The sequence below is a fragment of the Engystomops pustulosus genome, chromosome 1 (genome assembly GCF_040894005.1).
Source record: "Engystomops pustulosus chromosome 1, aEngPut4.maternal, whole genome shotgun sequence".
Lineage (NCBI taxonomy): Eukaryota > Metazoa > Chordata > Amphibia > Anura > Leptodactylidae > Engystomops > Engystomops pustulosus.
Window position 1 is genome coordinate 296,498,821 of NC_092411.1, and position 19,166 is coordinate 296,517,986.

Below are 19,166 nucleotides of genomic sequence, written 5' to 3' on the forward strand. Positions count from 1 at the left end.
ACAGATTCTAGATCTTTTCTGTGCTGATTTTAATATGTCAGCATTCTGAATTATCTCAGTACTTTTTAAAACTTTATTTCAGAATAACAGCATGTGGTGAGGCCTGGGGGTGGGGCCGGTGTCCGTCTCCTCTCCTCCACACTCATCCAGCTCCTTCCCCCCTCCCCACGTTCTGTCATGTGCATTGATGAGGGGAGTGAAAGGGATTATGTGGAGACGCAGGAACACACAGACTGCAGCTGCCCCAACCCTAGGACTCAGCACACGCTGCTGGCAGGGAGTCAGGTAATGTGAATAAAACTATTATAAAGTACTGAAATGACTCACAACGCTGACAAAGGCATTTTTAAAATGAGCATAACAGAGGCTATTCAAACCCGTCACCAGCAAAAAATCACACTGCTACTGACAGGTTTGCTTTAAAATAACATGCGATACTTGAGTTTTATGCTAGAGCTTATCCGTTTTATGCGTAACCTACAGGCCAGGATTTCTGATTTATTGCAGTTGAAAATTTGACAAAAACTGATTGAAGTCTGATGAAAAATCATCAGCTTTTTTGTGACCAATGAAACTCTGACAATTTCTCCAACGCTTGTATGAACAGATCCTTATCTGACTCATTACAGCTTTAGCCTGCAGCGCCCCCTGGGAGACAATCCATGTAATAACATCATCACAAACTGAAAATATAAAACACAGCAAGAGGAAAAAGGAAAAGCCCCAAACGTCTTCTCGCGTCGTCTTACTTCCCTAAGTATTTTTTTGTGTCTTTGATTCAAAAAATGGCATCAAAACAGCAGAAATAGTCGTATAATTTCAATTTTATAAAGATCCACAAAACCCTCAAAAACATCAAGAAAAAAAATAACAACAAGTATCTTCCCCCGGCAGCGGCCAGGACACAGCAGATTAGTGGTGGATCCGCCATGTCCTCCTCCAGTACCGGCCAGGACACAGCAGATTAGTGGTGGATCCGCCATGTCCTCCTCCAGTACCGGCCAGGACACAGCAGATTAGTGGTGGGTCCGGCCATGTCCTCCTCCAGCACCGGCCAGGACACAGCAGATTAGTGGTGGATCCGCCATGTCCTCCTCCAGCACCGGCCAGGACACAGCAGATTAGTGGTGGGTCCGGCCGTGTCCTCCTCCAGCACCGGCTGGGACATAGCAGATTAGTGGTGGGTCCGGTCGTGTCCTCACCCAGCACCGGCCAGGACACAGTAGATTAGTGGTGGGTCCGGCAGTATCTTCCCCCGGCAGCGGCCAGGACACAGCAGATTAGTGGTGGGCCCAGCCGTGTCCTCCCGCAGCACCATCCACGACACAGCAGTATAGTGGTGGGTCCGCCGTGTCCTCCCCCAGCACCGGCCAGGACACAGCAGATTAGTGGTGGGTCCGGCCATGTCCTCCTCCAGCACCGGCAAGGACACAGCAGATTAGTGGTGGGTCCAGCCGTGTCCTCCTCCAGCACCGGCCAGGACACAGCAGATTAGTGGTGGGTCCGGCAGTATCTTCCCCCGGCAGCGGCCAGGACACAGCAGATTAGTGGTGGATCCGCCATGTCCTCCTCCAGCACCGGCCAGGACACAGCAGATTAGTGGTGGATCCGCCATGTCCTCCTCCAGCACCGGCCAGGACACAGCAGATTAGTGGTGGGTCCGGCCGTGTCCTCCTCCAGCACCGGCTGGGACATAGCAGATTAGTGGTGGGTCCGGTCGTGTCCTCACCCAGCACCGGCCAGGACACAGTAGATTAGTGGTGGGTCCGGCAGTATCTTCCCCCGGCAGCGGCCAGGACACAGCAGATTAGTGGTGGGCCCAGCCGTGTCCTCCCGCAGCACCATCCACGACACAGCAGTATAGTGGTGGGTCCGCCGTGTCCTCCCCCAGCACCGGCCAGGACACAGCAGATTAGTGGTGGGTCCGGCCATGTCCTCCTCCAGCACCGGCAAGGACACAGCAGATTAGTGGTGGGTCCAGCCGCGTCCTCCTCCAGCACCGGCCAGGACACAGCAGATTAGTGGTGGGTCCGGCCGTGTCTTCCTCCAGCACCGGCTGGGACACAGCAGATTAGTGGTGGGTCCGGCAGTATCTTCCCCCGGCAGCGGCCAGGACACAGCAGATTAGTGGTGGGCCCAGCCGTGTCCTCCCGCAGCACCATCCACGACACAGCAGTATAGTGGTGGGTCCACAGTGTCCTCCCCCAGCACCGGCCAGGACACAGCAGATTAGTGGTGGGTCCGGCCATGTCCTCCTCCAGCACCGGCCAGGACACAGCAGATTAGTGGTGGGTCCAGCCGTGTCCTCCTCCAGCACCGGCCAGGACACAGCAGATTAGTGGTGGGTCCAGCCGTGTCCTCCTCCAGCACCGGCCAGGACACAGCAGATTAGTGGTGGGTCCGGCCGTGTCCTCCTCCAGCACCGGCCAGGACACAGCAGATTAGTGGTGGGCCCAGCCGTGTCCTCCCGCAGCACCATCCACGACACAGCAGATAAGTGGTGGGTTCGGTCGTGTCGTGTCGTAACTTCCTTCCTGCCGGATGTGAGACGCAGCCATAAAGGGATCCACATAACTATGGCCGCTTAGTCACAGATACGCTGTGGGTGTGAGACGCTGCATGGAGGAATAATCCGAAACATTACTGTTAGAGGGGCAGAGGCGCTGTTCTGTAGATCAACTCAGACAGAAGGGAGTTTAGGTTCACCCGCAACACTCCAGGTGTTTCTTATCAACTCTATTGATAGAGTAATTAGTAATTAGTCTCCTAGGCTGTATAATCTGTATGTAGTGAGCTCCCCCTAGTGGTGGTGTATAATCTGTATGTAGTGATCTCCCCCTAGTGGTGGTGTATAATCTGTATGTAGTGATCTCCCCCTAGTGGTGGTGTATAATCTGTATGTAGTGATCTCCTAGTGGTGGTGTATAATCTGTATGTAGTGATCTCCCCCTAGTGGTGGTGTATAATCTGTATGTAGTGAGCTCCCCCTAGTGGTGGTGTATAATCTATATGTAGTGATCTCCCCCTAGTGGTGGTGTATAATCTGTATGTAGTGATCTTCTCCTAGTGGTGGTGTATAATCTGTATGTAGTGATCTCCCCCTAGTGGTGGTGTATAATGTGTATGTAGTGATCTCCCCCTAGTGGTGGTGTATAATGTGTATGTAGTGATCTCCTCCTAGTGGTGGTGTATAATCTGTATGTAGTGATCTCCCCCTAGTGGTGGTGTATAATGTGTATGTAGTGAGCTCCCCCTAGTGGTGGTGTATAATCTGTATGTAGTGATCTCCCCCTAGTGGTGGTGTATAATCTGTATGTAGTGAGCTCCTCCTAGTGGTGGTGTATAATGTGTATGTAGTGAGCTCCCCCTAGTGGTGGTGTATAATCTGTATGTAGTGAGCTCCCCCCTAGTGGTGGTGTATAATCTGTATGTAGTGATCTCCCCCTAGTGGTGGTGTATAATCTGTATGTAGTGAGCTCCCCCTAGTGGTGGTGTATAATCTGTATGTAGTGATCTCCCCCTAGTGGTGGTGTATAATCTGTATGTAGTGATCTCCCCCTAGTGGTGGTGTAAAATCTGCATGTAGTGATCTCCCCCTTGTGATGGTGTATAATGTGTATGTAGTGAGCTCCCCCTAGTGGTGGTGTATAATCTGAATGTAGTGATCTCCCCCTAGTGGTGGTGTATAATCTGTATGTAGTGATCTACCCCTAGTGGTGGTGTATAATCTGTATGTAGTGAGCTCCTCCTAGTGGTGGTATATAATCTGTATGTAGTGATCTCCCCCTAGTGGTGGTGTATAATCTGTATGTAGTGATCTCCCCCTAGTGGTGGTGTATAATCTGTATGTAGTGATCTCCCCCTAGTGGTGGTGTATAATGTGTATGTAGTGATCTCCTCCTAGTGGTGGTGTATAATCTGTATGTAGTGATCTCCCCCTAGTGGTGGTGTATAATGTGTATGTAGTGAGCTCCCCCTAGTGGTGGTGTATAATCTGTATGTAGTGATCTCCCCCTAATGGTGGTGTATAATGTGTATGTAGTGATCTCCTCCTAGTGGTGGTGTATAATCTGTATGTAGTGATCTCCCCCTAGTGGTGGTGTATAATGTGTATGTAGTGAGCTCCCCCTAGTGGTGGTGTATAATCTGTATGTAGTGAGCTCCTCCTAGTGGTGGTGTATAATCTGTATGTAGTGAGCTCCCCCTAGTGGTGGTGTATAATCTGTATGTAGTGAGCTCCTCCTAGTGGTGGTGTATAACCTGTATGTAGTGAGCTCCCCCTAGTGGTGGTGTATAATCTGTATGTAGTGAGCTCCTCCTAGTGGTGGTGGATAATGTGTATGTAGTGATCTCCCCCTAGTGGTGGTGTATAATCTGTATGTAGTGAGCTCCTCCTAGTGGTGGTGTATAATGTGTATGTAGTGATCTCCCCCTAGTGGTGGTGTATAATCTGTATGTAGTGATCTCCTCCTAGTGGTGGTGTATAATCTGTATGTAGTGAGCTCCCCCTAGTGGTGGTGTATAATCTGTATGTAGTGATCTCCCCCTAGTGGTGGTGTATAATCTGTATGTAGTGAGCTCCCCCTAGTGGTGGTGTATAATCTGTATGTAGTGATCTCCCCCTAGTGGTGGTGTATAATCTGTATGTAGTGATCTCCCCCTAGTGGTGGTGTATAATCTGTATGTAGTGATCTCCTCCTAGTGATGGTCTATAATCTGTATGTAGTGATCTCCCCCTAGTGGTGGTGTATAATCTGTATGTAGTGATCTCCCCCTAGTGGTGGTGTATAATCTGTATGTAGTGATCTCCTCCTAGTGATGGTCTATAATCTGTATGTAGTGATCTCCCCCTAGTGGTGGTGTATAATCTGTATGTAGTGAGCTCCCCCTAGTGGTGGTGTATAATCTGTATGTAGTGATCTCCCCCTAGTGGTGGTGTATAATCTGTATGTAGTGATCTCCTCCTAGTGATGGTCTATAATCTGTATGTAGTGATCTCCCCCTAGTGGTGGTGTATGATCTGTATGTAGTGATCTCCCCCTAGTGGTGGTGTATAATCTGTATGTAGTGATCTCCTCCTAGTGATGGTCTATAATCTGTATGTAGTGATCTCCCCCTAGTGGTGGTGTATGATCTGTATGTAGTGATCTCCTCCTAGTGGTGATGTATAATCTGTATGTAGTGATCTCCTCCTAGTGGTGGTGTATGATCTGTATGTAGTGATCTCCCCCTAGTGGTGGTGTATAATCTGTATGTAGTGATCTCCTCCTAGTGGTGGTGTATAATCTGTATGTAGTGATCTCCCCCTAGTGGTGGTGTATAATCTGTATGTAGTGATCTCCCCCTAGTGGTGGTGTATAATCTGTATGTAGTGAGCTCCTCCTAGTGGTGGTGTATAATCTGTATGTAGTGATCTCCCCCTAGTGGTGGTGTATAATCTGTATGTAGTGATCTCCCCCTAGTGGTGGTGTATGATCTGTATGTGGTGAGCTTCCCCTAGTGGTGGTGTATAATCTGTATGTAGTGATCTCCCCCTACTGGTGGTGTATAATCTGTATGTAGTGAGCTCCCCCTAGTGGTGGTGTATGATCTGTATGTGGTGAGCTCCCCCTAGTGGTGGTGTATGATCTGTATGTGGTGAGCTCCCCCTAGTGGTGGTGTATGATCTGTATGTGGTGAGCTCCCCCTAGTGGTGGTGTATGATCTGTATGTGGTGATCTCCCCCTAGTGGTGGTGTATAATCTGTATGTAGTGATCTACCCCTAGTGGTGGTGTATAATCTGTATGTAGTGATCTCCCCCTAGTGGTGGTGTATAATGTGTATGTAGTGATCTCCCCCTAGTGGTGGTGTATAATCTGTATGTAGTGAGCTCCCCCTAGTGGTGGTGTATGATCTGTATGTGGTGAGCTCCCCCTAGTGGTGGTGTATGATCTGTATGTGGTGAGCTCCCCCTAGTGGTGGTGTATGATCTGTATGTGGTGAGCTCCCCCTAGTGGTGGTGTATGATCTGTATGTAGTGATCTCCCCCTAGTGGTGGTGTATGATCTGTATGTGGTGAGCTCCCCCTAGTGGTGGTGTATGATCTGTATGTGGTGAGCTCCCCCTAGTGGTGGTGTATGATCTGTATGTGGTGAGCTCCCCCTAGTGGTGGTGTATGATCTGTATGTAGTGATCTCCCCCTAGTGGTGGTGTATGATCTGTATGTAGTGATCTCCCCCTAGTGGTGGTATGCAGCTGGAGGTCTGCAGCTGCTCTCTACTCTGATCATGGAGGTCTGCAGCTGCTCTCTTCTCTGATCATGGAGGTCTGCAGCTTCTCAATACACCTATCATAGAGGTCTGCAGCTGCTCTCTACTCTGATCATGGAGGTATCCAACTTCTCTCTTCTCAGATCATGGAGGTTTGCAGCTGCTCTCTACCATGTCATGGAGGTCTGTAACTTCTCTCTCCCCCATCATGGAGGTATGCCGCTGCTCTTTCCTGCGATCCTGGAGGTCTGCAGATTTTCTCTCCCCCTATCATTGAGGTATGCATCTGCTCTCTACTCTGATCATGGAGGTCTTAAGCTGCTCTCTACTCTGATCATGTTGGTTATCAGCTGCTCTCTACTCCGATCACACTCGCGATCGTGGAGGTCTTCAGCTTCACTCTTTAGCAATTAATGAATATCTGCAGCTTTTTTCTCCTCCGATCATGGAGGTCTGCAGCTGCTCTCTACTCCAGTCATGAAAATCTGCAGCTGCTCTCTACTCTGATCATAGAGGTCTGCAGCTTCTCTCTACTCTGATCATATAGGTCTTCAGCTTCTCTCTACTCTGATCATGGAGGTCTGCAGCTGCTCTCTACTCTGATCATGGAGGTCTGCAGCTGCTCTCTGCTCTGATCATGGAGGTCTGCAGCTGCTCTCTTCTACAGTCATATAGGTCTGCAGCTGCTCTCTATTCTGATCTTAGAGGTATCCAACTTCTCTCTACTCAGATCATAGAGGTCTGCAGTTGCTCTCTACCACATCATGGAGGTCTGTAACTTCTCTCTACCCGATCATGGAGGTCTACAGCTACTCTCTACCTCGATCACTGAGGTCTGCAGCTTCTCTTTCCTGCGATCATGGAGGTCTGCAGATTTTCTCTCCCCCTATCATTGAGGTCTGCAGCTACTCTCTACTCCATTAATGAAGGTCTGAAGCTTCTCTCTACTCCAATCATCTTGGTTGTCAGCTGCTCTCTACTCCGATCACACTCGCTATCGTGGAGGTCTGCAGCTTCACTCTTTAGCAATTAATGAAGGTTTGCAGCTTTTCTCTCCTCCGATCATGGAGGTCTGCAGCTGCTCTCTACTCCAGTCATGAAAATCTGTAGCTGCTCTCTACTCTGATCATAGAGGCCTGCAGCCGCTCTCTACTCTGATCATAAAAGTCTGCAGCTACTCTCTACTCTGATAATAGAGGTCTGCAGCTGCTCTCTACTCTGATCATAAAGGTCTGTAGCTACTCTCTACTCAGATCATAGAGGTCTGCACCTGATCTCTCCTCCGATCATGGAGGTCTGCAGCTACTCTCTACTCAGATCATATAGGTCTGCACCTGATCTCTCCTCCGATCATGGAGGTCTGCAGCTACTCTCTACTCAGATCATATAGGTCTCCAGCTGCTCTCTCCTCCGATCATGGAGGTCTGCAGCTACTCTCTACTCAGATCATATAGGTCTCCAGCTGCTCTCTCCTCTGATCATGGAGGTCTGCAGCTACTCTTTACTCAGATCATATAGGTCTGCAGCTGCTCTCTCCTCTGATCATGAAGGTCTGCAGCTGCTTTGTAACAAACTAATAAGTGGAATAAACCCTCCCATATGAAAGCAGATAGACAATTAAATAAAATGGAATTGAGCATTTTAAATAATTTTATTTACATTTAATATAAAATATAAAATTTTCTGATAAAAACACACTTAAAATATACAGAAAATCCATAAATATATGTAAAAAAGGCAAAATATTCAGTGCAAAGCTGGAGGGGCGGAGCATGACAAAAAGCTCCTCCCCCTCACTATCGCTCAGGACAAGCAATGTATTAGTTAAATATGGTTTTCATTAAATATGACGCATCTTCCCGTATTATACATAAAGAGTAATGTTATACAATTAATTTCAGTGTTTTATATAAATATATTTTATATTATAGAATTACTTTAAATATTGAAAGTTTTTACAGTTTTTTCTATTTACAACAGAGTAAAACTATGTACAGTTCACAGAATTGTAACACTTCCCTTTAAGGGGCTGGAATAAGCCTCTTGTTCCCCATTCCCCCAACCCCCCCCCCCCCCCCCCCCGTGCTGTGACCCTCACCGATCCTGGAGGCCCCTCCCTCTAAAGTGTCACTAAGATATTAGGTAAATTTCTGTAAACGTTTATTAAATCAGAATTTTCACCATCTGACGCCATTCGTGTCTGCGGCAAAAAGTAATGCACCAGGAGGTGTAACCACAGACTGCAGCCGGTGCTACTGCGGGTACGGAAAGTATTTGACCCCTTTAAATTTTACACTGTCTGTTTCATTACAGCCAAATGGTTGTGACACTCATATGTAACCCACATGCTGTACATTTCCTTCTGATCCTCCTTGAGATGGTTCTACTCCTTCATTATGAAAGGTGCACAACTGTCTATATAAGACCTTACAGCTCACAGTGCATGTCACAGCACATGAGAATCATGAGGTCTAAGGAACTGCCCAAGGAACTCAGAGACAGGATTGTGGCAAGGGACAGATCTGGACAAGGTTACAAAATAATTTCTGCAGCACTCAAGGTTCCTAAGAGCACAGTGGCCTCCATAACCCGTACATGGAAGAAGTTTCGGACGACCACAACTCTTCCTTCACCTGGCTGTCCAGCCAAACTAAGAAATCTTTGGAGAAGAGCCTTGGTGAGATGCAAAGAAGTACCCCAGAGCCCCAGAGATGCAGCAGGGGGATGGGAGTCACCTATCACTGCAGCTTCCAGCAGTAGGGGCTTTATGGCAGAGTCTGGAAGCTTCTCCTCAATACAAAACATATAAAAGCCGCATAGAGTGTGCAAAACACATGAAGGATCCGGACTATGAGGAATAACAATTTCTTTTTGGTGATAATTCTAAGCGGTGGAGAGGGCAGTGGGGGGCAGATTGCATATTACTGTGGGGGGGGGGACAGAGTGCACATTACTAGGAGGGCAGAGGGCACATTACTGGGGGGGGGGGTAGAGGGCACATTACTGGGGGGGGTAGAGGGCACATTACTTGGAGGGCAGAATGTACATTACTATGGGGGTGGAGTGCACATTACTGGGGGCAGAGGTCACATTACTATGGGGGCACATTACTGGAGGGGGACAAAAGGCACATTACTGGGGGGCAGAGGGCTCCTAACTGGGAGGAGGGCAGAGGGCTCCTAACTGGGGGGGGGGCAGAGGGCACATTACTATGGGGGCAGAGGGCATAATACTGGGGGGACAGAAGGCACATTAATGGGGGGCAGAGGGCTCCTAACTGGGGGGGAAGACTGCACATTACTGGGGGACCTAGAGGCTAGATGGCTCCTAACTGGGGGGCAGAGGGCACATTACTGGGGGGCAGAGTTCACATTACTGGGGAACCTAGAGGCTAGATGGCTCCTAACTGGGGGTGCAGAGGGCAAATTACTGGGGGTGGGGGCAGAGGGCACATTACTGGGGGGGCAGAGGGCACATTACTGGGTTGCAGAGGGCAAATTACTGGGGGGGCAGAGGGCACATTACTGGGGGGAAGAGGGCACATTAATGAGCAAAAAAAGAACTTTTTGGATCTTACCAATTGGCTGCAAAGAAACTGAGCGAAAAGTTTAAAGAGGTCTGAATAGTCTCCGCACCCCCTATATGTATTGTCCCTGGAGAGATGTGTAGTCATCAGTAGCAGCAGGACTGTGATATATGGATTCATATTCCAGGATTGCACTGTGGTCCTGTCCTCACACTGCTGCGCTCTGTGCTCTCCACAGTCAGTGTTATACATTGTCCCGGGAGAGATGTGCAATTAAACCTTTGAATAAGTTTTTAGTAGCTGCAGGACTGTGATATATGGACTTATATTCTGATTTTGTAGAGTCTACTCACACTGCTGTGCTCTGTTCTCCTTGCATTGAGCTGCTCCACAGCCCCTCCTCTCTCCTCTGCATGACTGCAGTGATATTCATCAAGTAGCCTCAGATTTTTATCACAGTAGAGTGAAAGGGTTGTTATTTCCAGAGAGCACAGCAGTGAGAGGACACACACCCAGTGCAACCCGGGAATGCACAGTTCTGCTGCTACCAACAATACAATAAAGGTATTGCAACATCCCCCACCGGGGCCTAGCCTTTTCTCGGGGCCTGGAGTCAGCCGGGGCCCGCAGTACCTGAGTGGCTGGCGGTTGCGGCCTAAGCACGCTTGTGTCACGGTGCTTGGTATGGGGAACCGGAGGGCTGTCCTACAGCCTGGCAGGTCTCCAGCAGGTGGTGTTGGCAAGAAATGAGGGAGCGGATCTCCCTGGGGCAACCCTTTGGTGTTTAGAGTATGAGTCTCTGTGTGGTGGACAGGGTGCCGTGATGGTGACAGCCGTAGTAGCAGGGACCAGACGGAGGCAGAGGTTGAACAAAAACAACTTACAGTTCTTTATTGGAACCGACAGGAACATCAGCAACGTGCCTTTAACAGACTGGTGGGATGCTGGAGAGGTATTTGGAGGGAGCCACAGGATGTAGAGCGCCAGCCTGGATGCAGATGGCAGGCTGGGAGGTAGCTGTGTCCTGGAAGGATGCTTCAGCTTTATCCTGGATTGCTTCAGGTATCACCCTTGAAGGTAGGATGATACCCCTTTCCTCTCTCTCTCTCTGTCTAACTTGTTCAGACTCCCTGGTCTGACTGACTAGACTGGCTTTCAGACTCTCTGGTCTGACTGGAACTCTAAGAGTGTTCTCTAGAACATTCCTGGCCAGGGGTTTTATTACTCCCACTGGTCAGGTGGTGGCTGCTCCTCCAATTACATCTCAGCTCACAGAGATAGAGTGTAATACATGTGATTGGCTAACACATATGACATCACATAACACACTTAACTCCTGCCTTACCAGGCAGGATCTACCACTGCAATGTTCCCCTGTGTCCTATAAGGACTATGTGGTGTGATGTAGTGACATGCTGTGGGGCTGACTAGACCCTACACAGGCTGCAAGCTACATGGTGGGACGTATTCGCAACCACTCCTCTGCCTTGCATCGGCGAGGGTGTTGCATACCCCCGGGGCAATTGAAAGAGCCGCCCTCGGCTCGACTACGGATGGTTTGGGGCGCAGAGGTAGATAGGGGCACTTCTGTGAAGTGCAGGCTACATGATCTGTAGGGACAAACCGCCCATGGTCCTGGAGACAGGCACCTGGGTTGGTGTCGGACTAAGACACGGATATGTAAATGCTAAGGATGACAGTTGGTCGCTAACGCCATTAATCCGAACTGTACAGTAGGAAAGGTATGGTGTCATGTACTGTAATCCACTCCTTGCACCAGGGCCTGTATATTTGTTATATAAACACTTCTCCCTAGCGACAAATATATAGTGTGTATATGCATTACATTGGCATATGTGACACAATTAAACATTATACTACATAGAGACGGTCCGACACAGCCACACTACAAGCTGAAAAGCCTATCAAAGGTTAGTGCAATATAAAAATAAATAAAGCAACAACTTTTCCTTGAGGTTGGCAAAAGTCTCACAGAAGGTCTCTAAGATCAAAGTCCATCTTCTGGGTACAGCCCTTGAGGTGGGGAAAAGTGCAAGAAAGATGCAAAGGGTCTCCTCTTTGCGTAGAGGGACCGAGTCCTTTGTAGGAGTCTCTGCTGTGGCAGAGGAAGGGGTGCTATCATAGCACATTACAATGGGCAGTTCAAGGAATGTCTCTTGACTGAAATAAATAAGGGTGAGAGTCCCAGGAAAGTCTCTGGCTCTATAGGGTTAGCGGGCACTTTCAGCCCATCAGGGGTTACTCAGTATCTTCTTCGGTGGTAAGTACTTCGGTGTCAGAAAAGCGTACCTGCCTCCTCCTTCTGTGTGACACCAGTTGATACTCCTGCAGGTACGCAGGAGCTTTACCTTTTGTCTCCCTTTGAGACCTCCGAAGTTCCGGCTGGGAGAAGATAACAACCTCCTCATCGTCCTCCTCTGAGTCAGGCACTGGAGTCGGAGTCTCAGCTGCCTCTGATGCTTCAGGGGTTGCAGACTCTGGAGCCGGATCATCCTCCACAGGCAGCAGTATTGGAGACTGCGGTGGGGATGATGGTCTCTCTGGGGTACCTCTTACTGGAGTGGAAACAACAAAACAGAGTTCAGGCACAGTCACAAGTTCTAAGAAACTGGGGGTAGGTGAACACAAGGAGGTCTGTAAGTTGGGGGTCGAGGTGAGAGGTGTGGACATAGGGGCAAAAGGACGAAGACATCTCTTCAGCCGGTTCCTATGTACCCGGAGTGGTGGACGGTCTCCTCTTGAAATCTCGTAGACTTCAGGGGAGAGACTGTCCCTAACTAGGTATGGCTCACGCTCCCAGCGCCCATCTAGCTTACTGGTAGGATGGTTGTTGCGCAGCCACACTCGATCTCCTGGGGCAAAAGGCTCAGCACAGGCATTACGATCAAAGTCCCTTTTTTGTTTCTCCCGGGCCTCTTCCAACCGCAGATCCACAACTTCTCTGGCATCCGCCAGGCGCCTCTGGTGTTCGTGAACCCAGTCAGTCTGGGGGAGTAAAGACTGGGAATCAGGGGACTCCATGTCCCAGGTCATATCCGCAGGGAGATGGCCGTGCCTCCCGAACATCAGATAATACGGGGTGTATCCTGTGGAGCAATGAGTGGTATTGTTATACAGGTACACTAATTCGGGCAACAGTTTTGGCCAGTCAGCCCTTTTTGCAGGGGTCAGAGTCCTCAGCATGTTGATTAGAGTCTGATTCATCTTTTCGCAAAGCCCGTTGCCTTGGGGATGATAGGCTGTGGTCCTCAGCTTTTTGCAGCCATATAGAGTGCACAGCTCCTGGAAGACTTGGGACTCAAATGCTGTTCCTTGGTCCGTAAGGATCTGGTCCGGACAGCCATAGGGGAGGATGAAGCTCTTCCACAGGGCCGCTGCGGTGGTCCTTGCAGTTAGGTCTCTGACAGGTACTGCAACCACAAATTTGGTATAGTGGTCGATGATCGTGAGAGCATAAGTGTGACCGGATCTGCTGGGCTCCAACTTCACATGATCCAATGCCAGGATCTCTAAGGGCCGTTGGCTCACAATGGGATGTAGAGGGGCCCTTTGATTGTGTCGCTCTCCTCGAGCGATGGCGCAGGCTGGGCATTCTCGACACCAGACTTCGATGTCGGGCTTCATGTTGACCCAGTAGAAGCACTTTCGGAGGGTGGCTTCCGTCTTCTGAGCGCCAAAGTGTCCGGACTGGTCATGGTACATATCCAGTACTATCTTGGCGTCCCTCCTGGGAATCACAATCTGGTACAGCCGGTCATAAGTGATAGGGTCCAGAGTTCTTCTCTTTAGCAGACCCTGATGCATGTTCAGAGTCTTTCTGTGGCGCCACAATTGAGACAGTTCTCCATAAGCTCTTCTGCGGCGGATTCTTTCAGGCACTCGCCCACTAGAGAGATAGTCCATTACTTCTCCTATGGTGCGGCTATCCGCCTGAAGACTTATCCAGAGGTCCTTTTCCGCAGGGGGCTCTGACTCTTCTTGGGGAGTAGCTGGCGCTGCCTCTGACGGTAAGGAGTAAACTCTCTGGGCATCTTGACGCACAAACCGGGCATAGAACGCTGGCATCTCGACATCTTCCCACTGAGCATCCGTGGAGGGTCCCTCCCACTTGTCAGGGAGACGGGACAGAGCGTCGGCGTTGTCATTGGTCTTACCAGCCCGGTACTTGATGGTAAAGTTGAAGTTGGCAAGTCTGGAGGCCCACCGTTGTTCCAGTGCTCCAAGACGAGCGGTGTTCAGATGCGCCAAGGGATTATTGTCTGTGAAGACAGTGAAGAAGGATGCAGCCAGGTAGTCCTTGAACTTTTCGGTCACAGCCCAGACTAACGCCAGAAACTCCAACTTGAAGGAACTGTAGTTCTGGTCGTTTTGCTCCGGTTCTCAGAGGGAACGGCTGGCGTAGGCTATGACCCTTTCAGTTCCGTTTTGGAGCTGGGATAGTATAGCCCCTAGGACTTGCTTGCTGGCATCAGTGTATAGGGTGAAAGGCAGACTGTAGTCTGGATATCCCAGCACTGGAGGCTCAGTCAACCGTTGCTTGAGCATCTGGAAGGCAGCTTCTCGTTCGGCTGTCCACTCAATGGATACTCGGGAACGTTGGCTCTCTTTTGGCAGGCCCCTTAGAAGTTCTTGCAGGGGAGCCGCCAGCTGGGCAAACTTCGGGATGAAACGCCTGTAATAACTGGCAAATCCCAGGAAGCTTTTGATGTCCCGTATGGTTGATGGGGTAGGCCAGTCGTGGACAGCTGCAATCTTCTCTGGATCTGGCTCAATTCCATGAGCGCTCACCACATGTCCCAGGTACTTGACGCTAGGTTGTAGCAGGTGGCACTTGGATGGCTTGATCTTCAACCCATGTTGGGTCAGGATTTGGAAGACTTCAGCCAGATGGTGGAGGTGGTCTTCATAAGTCTTGGAGTAGATGATGATGTCGTCCAAATATAGCAGGACGGTCTCGAAGTTGCGATGACCCAAACATCTCTCCATCAGCCGTTGAAATGTGCCTGGGGCGTTGCATAGCCCGAACGGCATGTTGTTGAACTCGAACAGGCCCATTGGGGTGGTGAAAGCCGTCTTCTCTCTGTCTTCCGGCGCCATGGCCACTTGCCAGTAGCCACTGGTCAGGTCCAGGGTAGAGAAGTAGGCAGCTGACCCTAGGGCTGCGAGGGATTCCTCGATTCGAGGCAGAGGATAGGCATCCTTGTGGGTGATATTGTTGATCTTCCTATAGTCAACACAGAATCGAAGGGTTCCATCCTTCTTTTTCACAAGGACCAGCGGGGCAGCCCATGGGCTGTGACTCTCCCGGATAACGTTGGCTGTCTTCATCTCTTGTACCAGCTTTTTCACCTCTTGGTAGCGGGCTGGAGGTATGGGCCGGTATCGTTCCTTGATAGGAGGATGAGAGCCAGTAGGGATGGTATGTTGGATCAGGGTAGTCTGCCCAAAATCCAGTGGGTGTTTGCTGAAGGCCTGGTGGTGCTTCATAACGACATCCAGGACACCTTGTACTTGGTCTGCAGGAGTAAAATCGTCGTCTCCAATATTGAGCTCAAGCCACCAGGATTGCTCGGCAGGCTCACCTTCAGCACTTTGCTTCAGTTCCAACTGTTGGGAGGCAGACAGAGAGGTTTCCACCAAGTCTTCAGGATTCACGCTGAAGAGAGTGGCTACGGCTTGGTACTTTCTCAGATCCACTGGGGAGTCCCCCACATTTAGTAGCCGAATGGGTACTTGTCCTCGGGATACAGTGACTAGGCTCCTGGCGGCTAGAATGGGCAGGTATTCATCAGCTGGTAGAGGTTCTACTATCGCCTGGTAGTCTTGACCTTGGACGCCCATGCAGGCTCGACACCATACTAACGTCTCAGTCCCAGGTTGAAGGCGGACAGGTTGGGGATCCTTGATCCGGGCTCTGCAGATTTCACCATTAGGGCCAGCAAACTTCTGTTGCGCCGCTAGAACCTGCATAGTCTCCTGAATTACCTTTCGGGAACCGTTGGGCACTGTTGGCAGAGTGTCGTGGAGAGCCTTCAGCACTTCAGGGTAGCAGTTGCGGAGGACATTGGTACCCAGTACCAGTGGGAAGTTACCGTTCTCGGGCACTCGTGTCACCACTACGCCCTGTCTGGTTAACTCAGTGTCTCCAATGGTTAGTGTGGGCTCCCAGTAGCCGCGGATGGGTACGGGTTTTCCGTTTGTAGCAATAATGTTCAAATAAGCCCTGGGAGGCTGGACTAAGGATGCTCCTCCTCGGCATTTCTCGAAGGTAGCACTCCGGAGGGTGGTCACTTGAGAGCCGGTATCAATTAAGGCAGGTAGGGTAACTCTGTTGATGGTTACATGAACCATGGGGCGAGTCCCCACGAACCTGGGCATCCAGTTGGCATCTCGGGGACTTAGAGGTTCTTCCCTTGGGGGTCGTCCCTTAGCTCCAAGGGTTTGTCGTTTAACTGACGACATACATCCTCTTCATGCCCGTATTTACGGCAGTAGCTGCACCGCTGGCGGGGTTCCTTCTGACTCCAGGTGCTTAACGACTTCGCTTCTCTTGGGCGCCGTTTGGCCAGGGAGTCACGAGGGGTAGCTGACCGTACAGAGTTCTCTGGAGGTTTCCTCCTCATGGCGGAGACAGTCACACTTGTCAAAGGTGTTGCGCAGCCTATCAAGAATTTGGACCACATTCTGACACTGTTCTCGGGGCCAAGACTTGACTTCCCGGAGAGCGGGTCCTTTCAACTGCCCGGTTAGGATGCCCACTTTCTGTTCCTCTGTGAACGGGTACAGGGCGAAGGTGGCTAGCAACTTGTCTCTGAATTCAGGGAGAGTGTGTGATTCTCCCTCGTAGTGGGGTAACCAGGGGGCCCCCGGATAGTATGGCATAGTCAGAGGCATAACGGTGGGAGTCCCAGGGACACTGGCTGTAGCAGGGCTGAAGGGACTCTCTGGAGGACTTAACATGCTCCGGTACCCTGAGGAGGGACCAGGGGACGGGACCTGCTCCAGCCCCGTATCTTCGTCCTGGGGGGACATGACTGGTCTAGCTGAGGGAAGTCTGCAGGGCACACAATATCCGTTGCTATGGGCGATGGCTAGAATGGGACGTGGGCACTTTAAGACACAGTCACTATTCCCTGAGAGGTGAGCCAATAACCTAGCATCGGAAACAATCTCTACCCCCCTTTAACTTCCCCAGCGGTACTCACTCAGGATCAGCCGCAGTGCACGAAGGACTCCATTCCCGATGTCCGGCAGGCAGCAGGGGCACGGTGATGCTCAGCGGTGTTCTCCTCCAGTCGCAGGACACGTGCGCCGGAACTCCGGATGAGGCGCACGCTGCTGGCAGGCTTCAGGCGCGGCCTGCGGCGAAATCCAAGATGGCCGATTAACCCTCTTCGTTGCCGGCCGCACACGCTCCAGCTCCTCCTCCACGGTACTTCGCGCCACTCGCGCAGGGGGCGGAGCCTAGTGACGACTCTGGAGTTCCCGCCAGTGAGGATTTGGCGGGCTGGAAATACTTGCTGCGCCACACGCCTCTGAGGTAAAATGCTTCAGGCGCAGCAGCGCCGGATGTAGCAGAGCTGACAAAGTTCTTTGCAGGGTTTAACCTCTTGAGTGCTGGAGCGAAGCTCGACAGCACGTGGCAGCAGTAATACAGTTCAATGTGAAACACACAAAGTCACTTGGGCCTATACCCGAATGGCAGCAGGGTTAGGCAGTACAATCGTTTCTTAATAAAGTACAGTCTTTAGTGCCAGAATAAGGCACAGAAGTATATATCCTGTTCGTGACGCCACTTGCAACATCCCCCACCGGGGCCTAGCCTTTTCTCGGGGCCTGGAGTCAGCCGGGCCCGCAGTACCTGAGTGGCTGGCGGTTGCGGCCTAAGCACGCTTGTGTCACGGTGCTTGGTACGGGGAACCAGAGGGCTGTCCTACAGCCTGGCAGATCTCCAGCAGGGTGGTGTTGGCAAGAAATGATGAGGGAGAGGCTGCTATAGCGGATCTCCCTGGGGCAACCCTTTGGTGTTTAGAGTATGAGTCTCTGTGTGGTGGACAGGGTGCCGTGATGGTGACAGCCGTAGTAGCAGGGACCAGACGGAGGCAGAGGTTGAACAAAAACAACTTACAGTTCTTTATTGGAACCGACAGGAACATCAGCAGACTGGTGGGATGCTGGAGAGGTATTTGGAGGGAGCCACAGGATGTAGAGCGCCAGCCTGGATGCAGATGGCAGGCTGGGAGGTAGCTGTGTCCTAGTAGGATGCTTCAGCTTTATCCTGGATTGCTTCAGGTATCACCCTTGAAGGTAGGATGATACCCCTTTCCTCTCTCTCTCTCTGTCTAACTTGTTCAGACTCCCTGGTCTGACTGACTAGACTGGCTTTCAGACTCTCTGGTCTGACTGGAACTCTAAGAGTGTTCTCTAGAACATTCCTGGCCAGGGGTTTTATTACTCCCACTGGTCAGGTGGTGGCTGCTCCTCCAATTACCTCTCAGCTCACAGAGATAGAGTGTAATACATGTGATTGGCTAACACATATGACATCACATAACACACTTAACTCCTGCCTTACCAGGCAGGATCTACCACTGCAATGTTTCCCTGTGTCCTATAAGGACTATGTGGTGTGATGTAGTGACATGCTGTGGGGCTGACTAGACCCTACACAGGCTGCAAGCTACATGGTGGGACGTATTCGCAACCACTCCTCTGCCTTGCATCGGCGAGGGTGTTGCAGTATCATTACACATCTTTCCAGGGACAATACCTAACACTAGCTGCAAAGAGCACAGATCACAGCAGTGTGAGGACATGTCCCAGTAATCTTGGAGTAGCTACAAAACCGGCTGCAGTCTACATGGTGACACCTGCTGACAGGCTCCAGGATTGTCACTGTACATTAGTATGTGCCCCTCCCCTCTATTATGAGCATTATGGTCCCAGTATGTCCATTGTCCACCATTGCCGGGCAGTCAGTGGTTCTGGTGTCACACCTCAGGTCCTGGTGGCCCTCATGCCGGGTGCGTGGCCTTGGTGGCGTCTCCAGTGTCCTCCAGTGTCGTCTCCTCCCCCCCGGTGACTGATGAATAAATCGTATAATAAATGTGACCTGGAAACACGAGAGAAACCAAACAATAAGCCGAGGCCAAGACAAGGACCACAGGGGGCTCCCAGGGTGCACTGGTGCTGGTATGTCATGGGAAGAGTGCAGGGACCTCTATGATGTTATTGCAGGGACCTCTATGATATTAGTGCAGGGACCTCTATGATGTCAGTGCAGGGACCTCTATGATGTTAGTGCAGGGACCTCTATGATGTTAGTGCAGGGACCTCTATGATGTTAGTGCAGGGACCTCTATGATGTAAG

The 19,166-nt window shown here is 50.7% G+C and overlaps 1 protein-coding gene across 2 annotated transcripts in view; it reads right to left on the minus strand.

The window, feature by feature from the left end:
* Positions 1-17,583: 17,583 nt before the first annotated feature.
* The window catches only part of LOC140083873 (uncharacterized), a 49,811-nt gene continuing 48,228 nt past the window's right edge, over positions 17,584-19,166 (minus strand). The window contains exon 10 of one of the 2 annotated variants that reach the window (XM_072126410.1): positions 17,584-18,908. In XM_072126410.1, the coding sequence (XP_071982511.1) occupies positions 18,811-18,908 (98 nt within the window). In that variant the 3' untranslated portion in view covers positions 17,584-18,810. The remainder of the gene's footprint in view (positions 18,909-19,166) is intronic. The other variant, XM_072126409.1, reaches the window with a different exon arrangement.